Genomic DNA, 21,063 nt, shown 5'->3' on the forward strand with positions numbered 1-21,063 from the left:
ACCAACCAACCAACCAACCAACCAACCAACCAACCAACCAACCAACCGAAACCCTAACGCCGCACCACAGTCCTCAAGTGGAGAACTCTGCTTTTGCAGAGGATGATTTGACAACCCAGGCCCCTTGCTCACCTGGCAATGCTCCGCAGTGGTCGATGATGGGCAGCAGAGGGTTTTTCTGACCTCATACTACTTTCGCCTCTTTGCAGAGCAGAAGGTCCCAATGAAAAGATAGGAAGAGTGGAGTATGGCTTGGAGGGCAGCCGCATCTGTTACCCACATAAAGCTGACAATGAGCAGTACTGTTAAATTTATAGGAAGTCACTAAAACCAGCACAGGTAAAAATGGACCAAGCTTAGCTTACCTTTTTGCAACACTGTGAGCACACCGGCCTGTACACAAAATCACAAATGTTACTTGGCGTGATACAGGGGATACAGCTGGGAGTCAGAGAAGCCTATGGCAGCACAGTTGTAAGTTTCTACAGTAAACTGCAAAACTCTCCCTTCTGTTAGAATTGACACACTGCGAATTGCCAAAAAGATAATCTACAGAACTGAACTCTTAACACTGTCTCCTATAAAGGATCAACTTACATCTGTTTGGAATTTTCTTATTTGTCTATCCAGGGATCATATGATAATCACATCTTATTTTTTTCTGTTCAAACATGACAGATTATTAGAATGATCTTAGTTACGTAAAAGAAGTAACATACAGAGAAACATTTCTAGGTTCAATATCAAATAAATATTCGGCTCACTCTCTTGAAGAAATCAGTATTCCTAACCTACAAGGATAGCACAATGTAACGTCGCAGAATGAGTCATTTCTAACTTTACTCCTGTATAGAAAGACGGTGACATAAGGAAGGTAATTGGTATTTTTCTTACGACTGTTACATTTATCTTTTCATCAGTTACAAAATACCTTACCTCTTACAGAACTGACAGGTATAAGACCAAGTGAAGAAGGAAAACCTCCTGGTTCGGCAACAAAAGCAGAGCTAAAAAATACAAATTTAAGAGGAAAAAAGAAACATTGCCAACAGCAAATTTCCTAATATCCATGTTTGAATATGATTTACGTCTCTATTATGGGGGATGCGGAATAGACAAGAGGAGGAAGAGATTTCAGAAATGCTGTTTAAAACAGCTGGCTCTGTGAGGCTGACAGTGTGGCTCTGTATTTAATTAGAATTCTATTTCAAAAGATAATAAAAGGCCACAGCTCTTAAGTGTCTCCTCATCATGGAAGGAATCTGCAGAAGGTTCTGAAACCCTCCTCTGATTCTCAGATACATTTTCTTTCTTTTTTTTGAGACAGAGTCTTGCTGTTTTGCCCAGGCTGGAGTGCAGTGGCCGGATCTCAGCTCACTGCAAGCTCCGCCTCCCGGGTTCACACCATTCTCCTGCCTCAGCCTCCCGAGTAGCTGGGACTACAGGCGCCTGCCACCTTGCCCGGCTAGTTTTTTTGTGTTTTTAGTAGAGACGGGGTTTCACCGTGTTAGCCAGGATGGTCTCTCGATCTCCTGATCTCATGATCCACCCACCTCGGCCTCCCAAAGTGCCAGGATTATAGGTGTGAGCCACTGCGCCGGCCTTCTCAGATACATTTTCTTTACAGATCCTTTAAAAGCATAATGACTAAATGCTCACATGACTTTTTTTTTTTTGAGACGGAGTCTCACTATGTTGTCAGGCTGGAGTGCAGTGGTGTCTTGGCTCACTGCAACCTCCACCTCCTGGGTTCAAGTGATTCTCCTGCCTCAGTCTCCCGAGTAGCTGGGACTACAGGCACACAGCACCACACCCAGCTAATTTTTGTATTTTTAGTAGAGACGGGGTTTCACCATGTTGGCCAGGATGGTCTTGATCTCCTGACCTCGTGATCTGCCCACCTCAGCCTCCCAAAGTGCTGGGATTACAGGCGTGAGCCACCATGCCCGGCCACACACGTGGTTTTATGAAGACATATTGTTATTTGTTCTGGTTGCTTGAAAATCTTCCAGTTTTTATTTCTAAGGGAGAAACGAAAATGCCCCCTCTTGTGAATGAGGCAGCACAGGTACCGTCTACTAGGACATGGACATCACACATCCCAAATCCCCTCAAAGTCTGTGCCGGCAGGTAACTCTCCCAGGAGACCATGCATGGGACTGGCCATTCTTTTACTCTTCTCATCAATCAACTTTAAACAGCACTACCTTTCCTTTTTTCAAGGCGGTGTAGATGTCTTTATACTGTTGGTATTTTTCCAGCTCTGCCTTCACCAGGACCTGGCGAATATGCATCACTTCTTCCACAGTAAGAGCGAGGCATTCCACTGGGTAGCAGAATTCCTCCTGAAATTCAAAATGTCACATGAGTAAGAGATTCCCACCCCCTGTTCTGGAAGTGCAAAATTTCCCTTCAGATCAGACACCTGATTAGTAGCTTCAGAGAAGAAAAGAGGTTTCCCAGTGACCACTGGGACAGAGCTGGCTCCCTCTGGGGACCACATCATTTCTAATTACCCTAAGACTAAAGATGGCAGAAAACATTTGGGGACCAAGTGGTCTACTGAAATGTCCAATAAATGACAGTTCCTCACATTTGCTCAGGTATTTTGACTCAAGTAGCTCTATTCCGTTAAGCAGGGCTATACTGAAATATTTCAAGCAGGGCTTGAAATACTGAAAAAAAATTTTATTCTAAACCAATTTTGTGGTCAGTTTTCTTCTATGCTTATGAAAAAGACATCACTTAGTGTTGTGTTGTATATTATATAGCAGTAGATAAAAAGCAAATCTACACTGGTCCTTTTTTGTTTTACAACAGGGTCTCATTCTGTCACCCAGGCTGGAGGGCAGTGGCGCAATCGTGGGTCACTGCAGTCTTGACTTCCTGGGCTCAAGTGATCCTCTCACCTCAGACTCCCAAGTATCTGGGACTACAGGTGCATGACACCATGCCCAGCTAATTTTTTGTATTTTTTGCAGAGATGGGGTTTCACCATGTTGCCCAGGCTGGTCTTGAACTCCTGGGCTCAAGTGATCTGCCCACTTCGGCCTCCCAAAGTGCTGGGGTTACAGGGGTAAGCCACCACGCCCAGCCTGGCCCTGTTTTTAAAACTCGTTCGTGGTACCCAGAATAGCCAAAAGATGGTGGTTAGTAATTTTTACTGACAAGCATTATTTAGTGATCAGTTACATCAGCACACCTTTACAAATCCTAATGGTACGAGTGGAACTGGAAGACGAAACTACTGGAGCGTTTATACCCAAAAGGCAATCTCTCCAGGCTGCGCCACAGTTCTCTAGATTTGTTGTTACTTTCAACAACCGCTAAATGTAGAGTCAGCACTGGAAAGACTAGAGGAATGTAAAAGAATTTCGTAATAAATATTTATGTTGGCGGTCTGGTGTTAATGGTTTCCCTACAAGCAGCTGCGGAAGATGTTGATGTAACTGATCTCACTGAATAAGAGCCTCACACCCATCCGCTCCCCAGCCGGCCCCGCACTTGATTGGTGGATCTCAGAGAAAGACAGAACAGTCTTGTGCATTCGGACCCTGCCAGGCTGCAAGGGGCCATTGTGGTGCAGTGACACTGAAACTGAATGTTCTCAGCACAAACACAGTATAATTCGCTCCCACACACACAACATCGCTCACAGGCAGAGTCTGGAATCCAACACGCCAGTGAGAAAGCACACGACCATGAGTGCAGTCAGTTTATGGAGTTTTAACAATCAGTTCTGTCTTTCAATCAGAGAAAAACAAAACTCAATCTAGGTTACAAACTTGTCAAACATTAGCATTTTACTTAAAAAAGTAGTCTGAAGAACTACTGCTTCTTACTAAAAATCAATACAAAACCATCTCTGTTCAAGTGAACTTAAGATTACATTTGCTTAAAAATGCTTTCAGAAAACCCTGCAATTGAATTTTTAAGATGAGGAGCTTATTAGTATAAGAGAACAGGGGGGTGAGTTTATTCAGAAAGATTGTATCATCTGCTCTAAGGTGCCTAAAATACTCATTTAAAAAATCAACGATCACAGTTTTCTCTTTCAACAGGAACTACTTTCAGAGATGACAGAATTAAATCGGCGTGCCTGATACCTACTCTGTTTTGCTCCACTCTCAGAAAAAGAGGAGTGTTAAGTGGGAACAATAAACTGAATTTTTGAGGGTTAGGCCATTAAAACTGTGTACTAAGTAAGTAGTGTTGGCTGAATACATCCAAATGATGGCATTTCTCAGCTTTTAATGTATTTCAGAAGTTTTGCTATTATTTTTATTCATCGGTGATGAGTATGAGTAGGGTATACCTTCTGATGGCTAACTACATGACAAAATGGCTATGCTGCAACAAAATAATGTGGGAATCTAGCACCTAACCAGGTAAACACTACTAGATTTATTATGTAGCAAACAACCAGATAGCCAGATTTGTTATTGTGTGTGCTAGGAAGGCAGCAAATGGTACCAACTTAACTGACTTTATAACATGGATAACTGGGCTGTAAACCCTTCAGGCAGATGGTGCTTTTTTTCATTTGTAGGGATACGCCAGCACGGCGCAACCAACTAGGCAGCTTGCACCTCCCTCTCTTCAGTCTTGAGTCACAAAAGGGCTCAGTAAAGCACACTTTCAACTCACTGACCCACATGAAAATCCAGTACTTCACGGTATGTAATTGTTTTTGTTTTGTTTTGAGACAAGGTCTCGCTCTGTCACCCAGGCTGGAGTACAGTGGCATGATCTTGGCTCACCACAACCTCTGCCTCCCGGGGTCAAGTGATTCTCGTGCCTCAGCCTCCTGAGTAGCTGGGATTACAGGTGTGCACCACCACACCTGACCATGTTGGCCAGGCTGGTCTCGAGCTCCTGTCCTCAAGTGATCCACCAGCCTCAGTCTCCCAAAGTGCTGGGATCACAGGTGTGAGCAACCATGCCTGGCCATCATGAGATATAATTTAAAAATAGTAGATTTTTGTTTGTTTTTTTGTTCTTTTTTAAAAAATTTCAAGTAGACTACCCTTTAGTGAAATAATTTCCATCTGGTCAAATGCTAATGTTTTAATCTTGGAGCCTTCCCAAGGACAACAAAACTTTAATGCAACATTAAAGAAAATGATTAATAGTTACTAAAATAGTTTTATTTTTTTCAGTTTACAAAAATATTAATTTTACATCTCCAAAGCCAAATTAAACTTCCACAGACCTCGCAGAGCTATTAGCACTCTGGACTGTGGAAGGCACTTAAGGCCCCAGCGAGAGCAGGAGCCCTTCCCCACCACGGCACTGCCTGTGGCTCCCACTGCAAGTGTTCGGCCCATCTGAGCGGCCAGATGTGGCCGGGAAAGAACCACACTAGCACAATTCTACTTCCCTTGCTTGCCCATGTGTCAATGGGACTCCCAGATTCAGGAAAGGGAAGCTAAATCTCAGAGAGCTTTAATGAAGACAACAATGTGCTCTAAGACTTTAAACTTACTTCTATGCAGGTCACTAAAATTGTTGAGGTTTTTTGCTGATTATTCTGGCTATATTTTACCATTCAAAAGGGGTCGTTAGGCAGCACGGAGATTAGGCAGCATCATGTAAAATTTTGGTTATTGTGCCACAGAGAGAAATGGGAATACTCATTTTTTTTTTCTTTTCGAGTTGGAGTCTCACTCTGTCGCCCAGGCTGGAGTGCAGTGGCGTGATCTCGGCTCCCTGCAAGCTCCGCCTCCCGGGTTCACGCCATTCTCCTGCCTCAGCCTCCCGCGTAGCTGGGACTACAGGCGCCTGCCACCTCGCCCGGCTAATTTTTTTTATCTTTAGTAGAGATGGGGTTTTACCGTGGTCTCGATCTCTTGACCTCATGATCTGCCCGCCTCGGCCTCCCAAAGTGCTGGGATTACAGGCGTGAGCCACCGCGCCCGGCCAAGTAGTCATCTTTTATACAGTGTTCATGATTAGTAAAAACTTCATAAATTAACCAGTATTTGAAAATTAACAAAAATAACCGTTGCTTTTTGAGTTTTTAATAAACCAAAGAGAGGCAAATTTAAATAAAAACAGCAACTGTTAAGTTTACTCTTCTTAATCAACTATAAAACTCAAAGTGAAGGCCAGGCATGGTGGCTCACGCCTGTAATCCCGGCACCTTGGAAGGCCAAGGTGGGCAGATCACAAGGTCAGGAGATCGAGACCATCCTGGCTAACATGGTGAAACCCCGTCTCTACTAAAAATACAAAAAAAATTTGCCAGGCATGGTGGCAGGTGCCTGTAGTCCCAGCTACTCAGGAGACTGAGGCAGGAGAATGGTGTGAACCCAGGAGGCAGAGCTTGCAGTGAGCCGAGATCGTGCCACTGCACTCCAGCCTGGGCGACAGAGTGAAACTCCGTCTCAAGAAAACCCAAAAACAAACAAACACACAAAACTGAAAGTGAATCCTTTCTCTGCCTAAGTGGTATATGGCCTTAGTGTTGAGATATCTCTGTATGGGGAGAATTGATAATCAAATGCCAGCAGGTCTTCAGTAGAGGCAGCAGTGACAGGAGTTAAAAACCCACCTTGGCATCTGACCACATGCTGCCCAAGGGCACATCTAAAACAGGCAAAAGGACAGAGGTTTTTCTTGCATTTCATGACAAAGATCAGAGAAAGGAATGTGTTATATCTTATTTACACTGAGTCTCCTTTCCATATCAAGATGACTAGAAAGAATAACAAAGAAACCAGCTGCAGGGTCATCTGTCAAGGACAAGGCTAGTAAATCCAGGGCTGTGGAGAGCCGGGCCCTGCCTACTGTGGCACAAAGGCTGCCCTGAGCACCTGTGGCCTGGTGGCAGAAGAGGCTTCAGTATGGTCCTAGAGCTTTTTATTTCACTTAGAAATGTGAAGGTTCAAGTAATGATACATTATTCTGTGTAAAAAAACCTCAAAAAACAGTAATATAATACAGAATGATTTAAAGTAGCTACATCAATAAAAAGGAAACTTGAAGTTTCTCTCTGCAGAGAAGTAACGCACACCCTGCTTGTCAAAACACAGCTTCATGACAGGTGCTGGGAGCACACAGGCTTCCTGAGCCCACGCCCTGGTTGTTTTTGTGCAGGTGTCTGTGGGTGGGCGGAATCCACCGTGGCTACCTGGCCTGGCAGGAGGCTGCTCTGCCCATGCAATGAGTGAGCAAATACTCTTCTGATGGTGGGGGGAGCCCTAGGAGGGATGCACCCACGGGCTCAGGGTGCCTGCTGCACATGGAGAAAGGTGGCAGCACTGACTCTGCTCTACGATTAGGTCTCCCGAGGAGACAAACACCCACAGGTCCCTCGCATCAGATGCTGCATTTTGAGTTTGTTGTCCTTTCCTAGGTATTTCCCTCTCAACGGAGACCACAGCATGATCGGTGCATCCTGCACAAGAGTGGAATCAATGATTGGAAGCAAAGTGCCATCTAAGCGGTTAATTCTCAGAGAGTGCAACAGTTGAGGTGTCACCATCAGAGATACAGAGAATGAAATAATCCCAGACCCAGCAGAAAGAGGCCAACCTTTGAGGATTTCCACCTGCTGGTAAAAGCTCTCTCACACAGATAATACATAGCCCCTGCTACCCCAAACATGGCTGCTTCAAAAGGATGAGAGCTGAGCAGAGAAGCTGTTTGTATGGTAGAAAAAAGTGGTCGAAAAGGCGTCCTTGGCCATACACTGGTTATCCTAGGAACCTGAACAACAGATAAGGGAAAAAGAAAATGGCAGGGGGAAAAGAAAGGAGAAAATAATGCTGAACACAAGTGACCTACACACAGTGATTACAGATCACAAAAGGAAAACAGAACAAAAACCACCATGAGGATGGTACGGTCCGTGCCAACATCTGCATCCACACGTATAAATCAGTGATGAAACCACGAAGTCCTTCCTGGAGAATCTCAGCATTCACACAGCAAGGATTTTTATCTAATTTAGGGTCCTGTGAACACTGAGTTTCCTCAGTGGGGGTTGTTGTGACAAAGGACAGAGGCAACTCGTCACTGTGCCCAAGAAAGCACGAGGACATGTGCCAGGCAGCCTCTTGTGCCTGCCCTGGATGGGTACTGACCCTCAGTTATTTGACCAAATGATGAAAAAAAAAAAAACAATAACATTTTAAACATCACAAGAAAAGGGAAGGAGATACAATAAAAATAAAAATTATCACCAGGCGCAGTGGCTCATGCCTGTAATCCCAGCACTTTGGGAGGCCGAGGTGGGTGGATCACCTGAGGTCACAAGTTAAGAGATCAGCCTGACCAACATGGAGAAACCCCGTCTCTACTAAAAATACAAAATTAGCTGGGTGTGGTGGCACATGTCTGTAATCCCAACTACGCAGGAGGCTGAGGCAGGAGAATGGCTTGAACCGGGAGGTGGAGGTTGTGTTGAGCCAAGATCGCGCCACTGCACTCCGGTCTGGGCAACAAGAGCAAAACTCCATCTCAAAAAAAAAAAAAAAAAAAAAAAATTATCAACAATAAAAACACTCCTGCCATTTTCAGTTACGGAGTTACAAATACAAAATGATTCTTTGTTTTCTAAAATGCAGCTACATTTTAAAATTAATTACACTTATAAAAACAATACTTACCAAGCTACAGGGCGTTACTACAAGGTATGATTTTATGGATTTCCCAAGATAAGCTATTAGCAAGAAAGATCATTTCGTTTTGTCTCTGCTGGTGCTCGGAGGCCTGCGTGGACTCTGCTCCCTGCCCTCAATCTGACCACTGTTGAGTGCTGACCAGAGGGGCTCTCCCACTGCCTGCTCGCTGAGACCTTCCTCAGTGATTGCAAGTTAGTTTATTGTGCTCTCCTTCCTGCTCCACAAAAAAACAGTGCACAGCCTGACCGAGCAAGCACTAAGAGCTCTGCTTTAGCAGGAAACAGACACGTTCATTGGCCTTTGGTGTCAGCCGAAGGTCTTAGCATAATTTCTGTTATAAGCTGAAACTACTTTATAGCTAATCTGATAGTACCTTTACATCGACAATTTTAAACTTTAAGTCTAACCTCAATAATGACATTGTATGATCACATAAAGGCCAGTTACCAGCTGAATGACAGACTGACTTCTAGGAAAAGCTGAGTGAAGAAGAGAATACCCTAATGATTAGACTTATGGAAAAAAACCACAAGTTCCCTCTTACCTATATATATGTGTGTGTGTGTGTGTGTGTGTGTGTGTGTGTGTGTATGTATATATATACACACACACAAACATACACACATATACACATATCTGTCACCTATGCTGGAGTGGAGTGGCACATTCTTAGTTCTCTGTGGCATCAAACTCCTAGGCTCAAGGGATCCTCCCTCTGCAGCATCCTGAGTAGCTGGGATTATGGGCATGCGCCACCACATCTAACTAAGTTTTTAATTAAAAATTTTTAGAGACAGGGGTTTCTTAAGTTGCCCAGGCTGGTCTCAAACTTCTGGCCTCAGGCGATTCTCCTCCCTCAGCCTCCCAAAGTGCTGTGATTACAGGTGTGAGCCACTGTGCCTGGCTCCTCTTACGTATTTTAAAGTTGTGATAATAGCTGTATATTTTGGTAAAAGCAACAACTTATTACATGAAAACAAGTCTTTAGATTTTTTTAGTTTGAATCTTTCTGTTTTCCTGTTGGTAAATCACTGACAAGGCTATATTTAATCAAATAGCTGTGTTTTAGTGATTATTCCGGAGCTAGAAGAATCCTATCAGGAATGGCCATAAAATCATTAGTTCTTTAACTGCACTGTTTTGGAATAGAGATGAATGACCAAATATTCACCTTCTAAGCTCTGTTCAAAATCCTTGTCTTCACAATAACCGCATTATCTCCCATCTGTTACTACTTTAATTGAAACTCTAATAATTCGTCATAGCCTTAAAAAAATGGACTTATGTATTCAATATATTCTATTATTTTTCATTCATTAATATTTGAAAACACATTAGATATTTGACTGTGGGTAGAATATTAATTACAGCTGTGCATCTTGCCTACAAATACTTCAGAAGCCAAGTGGGGCTACAGAAGAGTCTCTGGAGACCTCCACTGGCCGGGAGATCTCTTAATTCCTCCTGGCAGACCCTTGTGTGCTGCCCACTGTGCTGAGAAATGAGCACCCACTAGAAGAGCCTGTAAGTCTCTGGAAAACAGCAAAAACTGTTGGCCAGTTCAACCAAAATAACACCACTGGCCCCAAATATCACAAAACATACTAGAAAACAATGTACAGTAGTTATTAAGGGATCAAAATTCTCCCTCGCTTTGTGCTTCTGCTTCAATGAGATCATCTACTGTCGTCACTTTGTAAGAGTTTTTTGGGTCAATTTTTAACAATTTTTAAATGGATTAATAGCCTTTAAAAGAAAGAAAGCATTTCTCTAATAATAATCCATACTTTAAACCATTGATAAATTTTCTGGAAAAAAAAAAAGAGCTCAAAATGAACAAACACTGGTCAAGTTTCATTTAAGTGATGGATAGAGTGTGGAGAAGGTGTCACTCTGTTGCCCAGGCTAGAGTGCAGTGGTGCGATCATAGCTCACTACAGCCTTAACCTCCTGGGCACAGGTGATCCTCTCACCTCATCCTCTCCAGCAGCTGGGACCACAGGTGTGCACTACCACACATTATTATTACTTTTTTTGCAGAGACGGGATCTCACAATGTTGCTCAGGCTGGTCTCGAACTCCTGGAGTCAAGCAATCCTCCCACCTTGGCCTCCCAAAGTGTTAGGATTATAGGCATGAGCCACCATGCCTGGCTGTTGTGTTTTCTTTAGCTATTAAGTAAGTTATTCAAAGTTCATTCTAACTTTTGCAAGTTTTTTCCCCCTTATCATCTTCGTAAGAAAGCTAAGGATTCTTCTAGGTCTTCTAGCTGATCCCTAAGTTACTACAAAGTCTTCCCTGTACTTACAAGAGAGCGGGAGCTCTGCCTGGAAGGCGGCAGGAACTGCCTCACGTTCGTAGGCGTTTCCTTTTCAATGGAATGTCGTCTCTGGGGCGGCTGCCGTCTCTCTGGCTGGGGTGTTGATGATATGGGTAGGAATTTGGGAGGCTCTAAAGATTTAACCAAATGAAATAAAACTTAATGTGAATTTTCTGACACAAAGCCCGTTGACATTTGTGACAAACACTGTATTCAAAGATGAGTTATTTATTTCATTGGATAGATATTTTAAGATGGTAATGGTAATCCTTAGGAGCAGACTCTGAGGGCTGTTACAGAAGAATCTTTGCAAAGTAAACTGGCTACAGAAATAGCAAGAAAAAAGGAAAAACATTAGGTGTGGCCAGAAAGATTCCCAAATCATACCAAAATTCTCAAGTGTACCCTTTTTTAATATTCTACCCTTTAAAGATAAAACAAGGAAAACCTTTCTTTCTACATGTTTACCAAGACATTTTGTCCTTAGGTTTAAATTAAACCGTATTTAAACAGAAAAAGGAAGCTTCAGCTTTGATGTTAATATTGTACCATTGTCCTTCTCTGTCTAGTAATATTTTAAGATAGTGTTTAAAAGGAGAATGCTTTAGCGTCTGAATGGTTCTGGATTCACATTTTGAAAACATAAGGAGAACATTAGAAATAAATTATGGTGCCAGAGTTTTATTTAGTGCTTCTTCCTACTCTGTCTACAAAGTAGAGCTGCTTCAATGTAGTGGGTGTCAAGAGTGAAAGTCAACACAAAGTTACATGTGATCCATCTATTTAGACTGTCCCACCAAGAGAAACCACTGAAGGAAACACAGATATAACTTCCACAGTCAAGCAAAGACACAGAAATCCACTATGTGATTCAGTTAGGTCCCTATAATATTTATGGGTCTGGCCAAATACCAGTTGTGGATAACTAGTTAGCACCCACTGTTTTTGATATAATCTGTGTAAATAATAAAAACACTACTTAAAGAATTTTTGTGTATGAGAAATCAAGCCAATATATAATATTAATACTTCATAATGTTCTTATAAATGAAAAGGATTATTAAAAGCCTTTAGAAATCCCTTAACTTTAGATATCTGTGTTCAGAATCTATCTCCTAAAGAGTTACAAAGGTGTTTTCCCGATCTACACAGGTTTCTGGAGATGGGTGTGTGTGGGTGGCAGGTGGAATGGTAATAAATATGGTTGTTTTCGGCTTCCAGTTTACATTTAGCCAAGGAGGTAATCTATCTAAAACAAAACATAACAGAACACTACACACACAACTGATTTATACTATTTCCCATGATTACTGTTCATAAACACAAATGCGCCTGCTCTGTCATAAGTTCCCGAGGTCTGGTGTGCCACACTTGGAAAATCAGTATTTCATCTCCCGATCAGTGAAACGCCTGGGTTAGTTCTTTCTACCCCAAATGATCACAGGGCACTCTGGGATCTTTGCTCCAGGTCAAGTGTGTTTTGTAATAAGATATCCGGCTACAGTTCTGAGCACCGCAACTACTCACTCTTCCTTGTGGACACGGCCTCCAGGACTGGCTCTTCAGGGAAAGAAGGAGACACGCTGCTGCTGCTGGTCGACTTGTGCAGGGTTTCTTCCTGAGCAAAACACAGGTGGAGAAACTGATTTCTTAGACATTTGCGCTCTCATGCCACTTAATAACATTTTATTATTAAACAGTTATTTTAACATGAGGCACCAAATTATGTCAAAGGTTCAAGGCAAGCAGAAGACAAACCAGAAGGGGTTTTAAAACAAGACAGGTCTGGGTTTGTGCCTTGGCTCTGCCCTGATTAGAGTGATGTGAAGCTGAGCATGCTTCTTTCTGGTTTTTTGGAGACAGGGTCTCACTCTGTTGCTCTGGCTGCAGGGCATGGTGTGATCTTGGCTCACTGCAGCTCCCACCTTCTGGGCCCAAGTGATCCTCCCACCTCAGACCCCAGTATCCAGGATCACAGGTGTGCACTTCCACACCCAGCTACTGTTTACATTTTTTGTAGAGACAGCCTTGAGCTCAAGCGATCCTCCCACCTCAGCCTCTCCAAGGGCTGGGGTAACAGCTGTGAGCCGCTGCCCCTGGCCGGAGCTGTTTCTTATCTTAGTTTCATCATTGTGAAAGAGGGTATTTAATATCACTTTTTCCACAGGGTTATTGGAAAGATTAAATGAGGCAATGCATTCAAAATGCTTACCACATTACCTGGCACATAATAAAACAGTGGTTAATATTATTAGGGAAACGTTTAATACATTTATAAAAGTGATACACTGCGAGCCCCATAGGAGCAGATGCCGGGTCTGTCTTGTTCACTGATGTATGTCCAGTACCAAACCCATCACTTAGTAAGTAATGAGTGTTTGCTGAATCAATGGATGAAAAACATAAACATCTCATGAAATGTCTTATGAGTCTAGAAATACGTTTACATTGTGGGCCAGGTATCGTGGCTCGCACCTGTAATCCTAGCACTTTGGGAGGCCGAGACGGGCAAATCACGAGGTCAGGAGTTCGAGATCAGCCTGGCCAGCATGGTGAAACCTCATCTCTACTAAAAATACAAAAATGAGCTGGGCGTGGTGGCAGGTGCCTGTAGTACCAGCTACCTGGGAGGCTGAGGCAGAGAATCGCTTGACCTGGGGAGGCAGAGGTTGTAGTGAGCTCAGATCGCGCCACTGCACTGCAGCCTGGGTGACAGAGCAAGACTCTGTCCCAGAAAAAAGAAAAAGACAAATGTCTACATTGTGCCAAATAAAATTCCTATTACCAGAGAGAAGAGATCCTGACTTGTTTTAGACTAAACACAAATGAAGTATAATATTTATTTCTGAAATATTTACTAAATACTATGTGAGATAAACATTTACTTGTAATTTCTACTTAGTGTCTATAGATACATATATATATGTTTTGGGACGGAGCCTCGCTCTGTCGCCAGGGCTGGAGGGCAGGGGCGCAATCTCAGCTCACTGCAACCTCCGCCTCCTGGGTTCAAGCGATTCTCCTGCCTCAGCCTCCTGAGTAGCTGGGATTATAGGTGAGTGCCACCACGCCTGGTTAATTTTTGTAATTTTTTTGGTAGAGATGGCATTTCACCATGTTGGTCAGGCTGGTCTTGAACTCCTGACCTCATGATCCACCCACCTCAGCCTCCCAAAGTGCTGGGATTGCAGGCATGATCCACTATGCCCAGCCTATAGATATTTTTAAATACAAAAGGAAGAAAATTAGGCAAATATATTCACTCATGACTATGTGAGATAAACTGAAAAATTTTTGATGTTCTTAGCTAAAATGACAACTTTTTTTAATTTAAAAAATTGTTTGTTTGTTTTTTTTTAAGTTCTGGGATACACGTGCAGGATGCGCAGGTTTGTTACATAGGTAAATGTGTGCCATGGTGGTTTGCTGCACCCATCAACCCATCACCTAGGTTATTAAGCCCAGCATAAAGTAACTTTTAAGAATTAGCTGTTCACCAAAAACTGGCCTCACATAAAACCTACTGCTGAAAGCATTCGTTTCAAGTAAGCTACAATATGTCTGGTTAAAGAACAGGGAGAAGAAAAGCCCACGTAAACCACATAGTTCAAACAAAAAAGGGCTAGGCTGGGCATGGTGGCTCACATCTGTAATCCCAGCACTTTGGGAGGCCAAGGCAGGCAGATGACTTGAAGTCAGGACCAGCCTGGCCAACACGGTGAAACCCTGTCTCTACTAAAAATTCAAAAATTAGCTCGATGGTAACAGGCGCCTGTAATCCCAGCTCCTTGGGAGGCTGAGGCATGAGAATCACTTGAACCCGGGAGGTGGAGGTTGCAGTGAGCCAGGATCATGCCACTACACTCCAGCCTGGGCGACAGAACGAGACTCTGTCTCACAAAACAAAAACCAAAAAACCCCAAAAAGGTTTAAATAGTGACCTCCACACTTTTGGGACTTATCATGAAGACCAAATCAAGCACTGTAAGCAAAGCCTCTATCCCAGATACGATGTAGTCAGTCACACTAATCTCCAAAAAAGCTAGCATGCAATTAGAACAATCTTTTTCTGTTTACAGAAGATCAGAAGGAAATAAAAGCAGGGAGTATCTCTTAGGAAAAGGAACAAAGGAGTCACATGCAGTATTTCCCAAATAATTATCTGCTACCTTGATTAAAACAACAGAAACTATCCCTGTGCCTCACATACTTCAGCTCACCTTCGCTAGAAATGTTTTTGAAGTCGGCTGGGTGCGGTGGCTCACGCCTGTAATCCCAGCACTTTGGGAGGCTGAGGCAGGCGGATCACGAGGTCAGGAGTTTGAGACCAGCCTGACCAACATGGAGAAATTCTTGTCTCTACTAAAAATACAAAATAAGCTGGGCGTGGTGGCACGTGCCAGTAATCCCAGCTACTCGGGAGGCTGAGGCAGGAGAATCACTTGAACCCGGGAGGTAGAGGCTGCGGTGAGCCAAGATCATGCCACTGCACTCCAGCCTGGGCAAGAAGAGTGAAACTCAGTCTCAAAAGAAAAAAAAAAAAGAAATATTTTTAAAGTCTAATTTTACATGTTGTTACCTTTGTTAGTGTTAAGGGAGAATTAGATCACGTTTCTTTACTCCAGGATGGAAACCAGTTAGAGTTAAATTCTGTATAATGAAAATATCACACTTAATTCTGTAAGAAAACTATCTCTGAGAAAAAATGGCTCTATAAATAAGCAAATTGGTCAGAATGAAGACTTTTATAAGCAAATTAAAAAGATCAGTAATTTTATGACCACAAATGTTAAAATTCTAAAGAAAACTGAAAACACGAGAAAGCATAAGTATCTGTATCTGAAGTGGTGGAGCTGGAGCACACGACTGCAGTCCAGCACTGGCCACACTTCCACTCAGCTCAAAGAACGCCAGCATCTAGCTGTACACGCAATGCAGCCCTCTCATGTTTTGTTTATATTTCACGTCCTTTTTAGGTACATGTTGACCTCCAAAACAAGAAGAGCAGTGCAGAGAAGCTTTGCTGGAAGCGGCTCTTTTCTCTCGTTCAGATTTTATTCTCAGTGAAGTCCTATAAAACCTCAAAGCTGGATTTTTCCACCACTGCATCTGATCTTTAAAATGACTTCTCAATGTTGGATGGTCCTGAAAATCCTTTGAAGAAGCAAAGCAACTTAGAGGCTTCACTATGCCCAAATGAGCCAGTTTCACTCTAATCAATCAGAAGAACCTGGGTGCATAACTCAGCATTTCTCAGAATCTTTTTTATCTAGAAAATGTGGTTGGGTGGAATGTTCTTTATAGTCCTCTCCAGGTCAAAAATGTAAATCGAAACTAAGTGTCTTTCCTGCCAGGCACAGTAGCTCACACCTGCATCCCAGCACTTTGGGAGGCTGAGGCCAGAGGATCGCTTAAGGCAGGGAGTTTGAGACTAGCCTAAGCAACATGGTGAGCATCCGTCTCTACAAAAATTAGTAAGAAAAAAATAGCCAGGTGTGGTGGTGCACACCTATGGTCCTAGCTACTTGGGAGGCTGAGGCAGGAGGATCCCTTGAGCCCAAGAGGTCGAGGCTGCAATGAGCTGTGTTCGCACCACTGCACTGTAGCCTGAGTGACAGAGCAAGACCCTGTCTCGAAAATAAGTCTAAGAAAGTCTTTCCTGAATCTCCCTTTTAAAGTAACACTAAAAATTTGCAGATATGGTTCTAGGGGAATTAAAATTTCAGTTTAGGTGAATTTAAAGGTAACATTTTGATTTTTAAAATCTTTTTATTTATTATTATTATTGTGAGACCGAGTCTTGCTCATTCACCCAGGCTGGAGTGCAGTGGCGTGATCTCAGATCACTGCAATTTCTGCCTCCTGGGTTCAAGCAATTCTCCTGCCTCAGCCTCCAGAGTGGCTGGGATTATTGGCAAGCGCCACCATGCCTGGCTAAATTATATATTTTTAGTAGAGATGGGGTTTTGCCATGTTCGCCAGCCTGGTCTCAAACTCCTGACCTCAAGTGATCCTCCCTCCTCGGCCTCCCAAAGTGCCGGGATAACAGATGTGACTCACCACGCCCAGCCACATTCTGATTTTTTTAAATCCTAACAATGCTGAATACTTTTATTTCACTCTTACTCTTTATATCTCTCTCTCTCTATATATATTATATTATGTATTTTATATATATACACATATACACTTTATGAGATCTCATGAGACTCTTATAGATGCAACTGAGGTAAAAGGAAGAAGGGCATATTTGGAGCACTAGATTTTGGCACTCAGAGGGTACATTCTCTATTTAAAAAGCATATACTCAAGATTTAAAAATAACACAAGAAAAACACATAATATATTCAGTTTTTATGTTCATTAATTAACTAGTTAATCAAAGACAGGGTCTCACTCTGTTGCCCAGGCTGGAGTGCAGTGGTGCAATCACGGCTCACTGCAGCCTGGACCTCCAGAGCTCAAATGATCCTCCCATCTCAACCTCCCAAGTAGCTAGGACTACAGGCATGTGCCACCACGCCAACTTTTAAGAAACATTTTTTGTAGAGACGGGGATCTTGCTATGTTGCCCAGGCTGGTCTCGAACTCCTAACCCCAAGTGATCTTCCCACCTTGGCCTCTGAAAGTACTAGGATTATAGGCATAATCTCATATTGGCCACCATGTGTGGCCAGTATATTAATTTTTTAAAAATGTTTTGCAAAAAGGAAATAACTAAGGGTTGACATTAGAATCTAATGTACCTTGATTACCCAATGCACATATAATATACTGAAATGTTACAGATAGAAGGAGTTGTTTTCAATTTTACATTGCCCCCCCAGAAGTGTTAAGGGTCCACTGTCCCTGAATACCCACAACAGGCACACAATTTTCTGATTGCTTAAAAGGAATCTTCTCTGGGATCAGTTCTTGCCCCGGAGGAATCACACTAACCTGTGCTAGTCTATCTCGGGTAACTTAGACGCTCAGAAGGACAGCCAGGGAACTTCTGAAGGTCAGGTCTCCTGAGAGAAGGGTGTGTGTGCACACACATGTGGGCATATGCGTGGGTACATCCATGTGCGTGTACAGACTCCTGTTTGCTGTGTAGCCTCTCGTGTCTGTTCCCACTGCCTAATCACTTTTTGTTTATCTGGGGAATTCTGATGGGTCTCTGACATCTCTAGAGTATCAGTCTCTTCTGCTGCCTGGCCTGCTTCCCGAAATCTGCTTGTTTTTCTTTTTTTCTTATTTTTTTTTTTTTGAGACGGAGTCTCGCTCTGTCGCCCAGGCTGGAGTGCAGTGGCCGGATCTCAGCTCACTGCAAGCTCCGCCTCCTGGGTTCCCGCCATTCTCCTGCCTCAGCCTCCCGAGTAGCTGGGACTACAGGCGCCGCCACCTCGCCCGGCTAGTTTTTTGTATTTTTAGTAGAGACGGGGTTTCACCGTGTTAGCCAGGATGGTCTCGATCTCCTGACCTCGTGATCCGCCCGTCTCGGCCTCCCAAAGTGCTGGGATTACAGGCTTGAGCCACCGCGCCCGGCCTTGTTTTTCATCTGATCCCAGTGACTGGCTGATCCTCACGGAGTTAGGGCTTCTCGAGCTCAGAACCGTGGCTGCAGGAAAGCCTCCTGCACTGCTGCTTTGCTCCAGGGCCCACTGGTGCCGAATACTGCCAGAGTATAGTCTCAGGGGCCAGTCTGGGCACCTAACTCACTTAACAGGAATGGAAATCTTCCTCCTTCTGAAAAGAGGTTCAAGGAGGGCTCAGACACAGCTCCTCTGCTTAGCTTTCCTACTGGAAGCTTTGATATGGCTATAATCAAAACTCGTATTTCAGTTAAAAAAAAAAAAAAGTTACCAAGACAAGCTAGCAGAGGTTATTAAAGATAACAAGAAACACTGAAGTTAGGTTTCTGGGAACTGAACAAACAGTAATGGAAGGAAGATCTGGGTGTGAGGGGTCCAATTTAATAGGGGATCTGTGACTAAAACTGTGTGGCTTTTCTAACTCAGTTTCTTCCTGGCTAGGGGCTCAGTTTTCTCACTGGAAAGTAATGATGCTGAACAAATTTCTAAGGCCCCTTCCAGTTAAAAAAAAATACTGTTTTTTGCTTTGTTTTGTTTTTTGACATTAGACTCTTGCTCTTCAAGCGATTCTCTTGTCTCAGCCTCCCAAATAGCTGAGATTACAACCATGCACCACCACGCCTAGCTGATTTTTGTATTTTTAGTAGAGACGGGGTTTCACTACGTTGGCCAGGCTGGTCTTGAACTTCTGGCCTCAAATGATCTATCCGCCTCGGCCTCCCAGTGCTGGGATTACAGGCGTGAGCCACCACGCCCAACCTTTGTTCTTCTCTTCAGTGAAGGCATTCTCATGTGCCGTGAGAACACTAGCAAGTTCATGAGACACATGGACTTCAGAGTTAGACAGACTTGGGTTTCAGATCTAACTTTATCATTTACTAACTCTTCGAACGTAGACAACCATTTCATGTGTCTATTTTCTTATCTTCTTCTTCTTTTTTTTTTTTTTTTGGAGACAGAGTCTTGTTCTGTCACCCCTGCTGGAGTGCAATGACACAATCTTGACAATCTTGGCTCATTGCAATCTCCCCCTCTGGAGTTCAAGTTATTCCCATGCCTCAGCCTCCTGAGTAGCTGGAATTACAGGTGTACACCATCACACCGGGCTAATTTTTGTCTTTTTAGTAGAGATGGGGTTTTGCCATGTTGGCCAGGCTCGTCTTGAACTCCTGACCTCAGGTGATATACCCGCCTTGGCCTCCCAAAGTGCTGGGATTGTAGGTGTGAGTCATCACGCATGGCCAGTCTTCTTACCTTTTATACAAGGGTCATAGCTGCTATCTATGGTCTTTGTGAAGACAAATTGATTTATATCTAAAGTCTAACATAGGCTGGGCATGGTGGCTCATGCCTGTAATCCTAGCACTTTGGGAGGCCAAGGCAAGAGGAATGCTTGAGACTGGGAGTTCAACACCCGTCTCTATAATAAACGCAAACAATAAATACCCCAGCAACAGTGAAAGTCTAACACAGGGTTAGCTCAATACAAAATAACCATCATAGTGACACCATGCCCAGTGTTTTTTTTTTTTTTTTTTTGAGACAGGGTCTTACTTCACCACCCAGGCTGGAGTATAGTGATACAAACAGCTCACTGCAGCCTTGACCTCCTGAGGTTAGGTGATCCTCCCACCTCAGCCTCGCAAGTAGCTGCGATTACAGGGATGTGCTACCATGCCAGATTAAGTTCTTGTATTTTTTAGTAAAAATGGGGTTTTGCCATGTCGCCCAGGCTGGTCCTGAACTCCTGGGCTCACGTGATCCGCCTGCCTCAGCCTCCCAAAGTGCTGGGATTACAGGTGTGAGCAACTGTGGCTGGTCTTTTTTTTTTTTTTTTTTTTTTCAAGGGACTTGCTCTGTCACCCAGGCTGAAGGGCAGTGGCAATAATTATAGCTCACCACAGCCTTGAACTCCTGGGCTCAAGTGATCCTCCTGACTCAGCCTTCCAGTAGCTGGGACTACAGGTGTGCACCAAATGAAGTCTCACTCTGTCGCTCAGGATGCAGTGCAGTGGTGGTGTGATATCGGCTCACTGCAACATCCACCTCCCAGGTTCAGTAATTCTCCTGCCTCAGCCTCCTGAGTAGCTGGGATTACGGGAATGCACCACAAAGCCTGGCTATTTTCTGTATTTTTAGTAGAGATAGGGTTTTGCCATGTTGGCCAGGCTGGTCTCAAACTCCTGAACTCAAGTGATCCACTCACCTCGGCCTCCTAAAGTACTGGGATTATAGGCGTGAGTCGCCATGCCCAGCCAATTTTTTTTTGTAGAGATGAGGGTCTTGTTATGTTGCTCAGGCTGGCCTCAAACTCCTGATCTCGAGCTATCTGACTGGCTTGGCCTCCCAGAATGCTGGGATTACAGCTGTGAGCCACCCACCCGGCTCTTACAGCTTTCTTTAAGGCACTTAGCAATATGTATCAAAAGCTACACAAATGTGCATTCTTTCACTCAGAAAATTCGGTTCTGGCAAAAAAAAAAAAAAAATTGAGAAAATTGAGAAACGAAAGCATAGTATTGCCCTCAATAATGGTAGAAAA

General features: G+C 43.5%; 1 protein-coding gene across 5 annotated transcripts in view; it reads right to left on the reverse strand.

Moving 5' to 3' along the window:
- SPIRE1 (spire type actin nucleation factor 1) overlaps nucleotides 1-21,063 on the reverse strand; it is a 197,140-nt gene that overhangs the window by 6,300 nt on the left and 169,777 nt on the right. For 3 of the 5 annotated variants that reach the window (XM_023228439.2, XM_023228438.2, XM_023228442.2), the window contains 7 exons: nucleotides 12,475-12,565; nucleotides 10,936-11,078; nucleotides 7,537-7,710; nucleotides 2,208-2,345; nucleotides 937-1,007; nucleotides 366-393; nucleotides 133-269 (listed from right to left, as the gene is read on the reverse strand). In XM_023228439.2, coding sequence (XP_023084207.1) covers nucleotides 133-269; nucleotides 366-393; nucleotides 937-1,007; nucleotides 2,208-2,345; nucleotides 7,537-7,710; nucleotides 10,936-11,078; nucleotides 12,475-12,565 — 782 coding nt within the window. The remainder of the gene's footprint in view (nucleotides 1-132; nucleotides 270-365; nucleotides 394-936; nucleotides 1,008-2,207; nucleotides 2,346-7,536; nucleotides 7,711-10,935; nucleotides 11,079-12,474; nucleotides 12,566-21,063) is intronic. The other 2 variants (XM_023228440.3, XM_023228441.3) reach the window with 1 other exon arrangement.

This window comes from Piliocolobus tephrosceles, chromosome 18 (genome assembly GCF_002776525.5).
Source record: "Piliocolobus tephrosceles isolate RC106 chromosome 18, ASM277652v3, whole genome shotgun sequence".
Taxonomy (NCBI): domain Eukaryota; kingdom Metazoa; phylum Chordata; class Mammalia; order Primates; family Cercopithecidae; genus Piliocolobus; species Piliocolobus tephrosceles.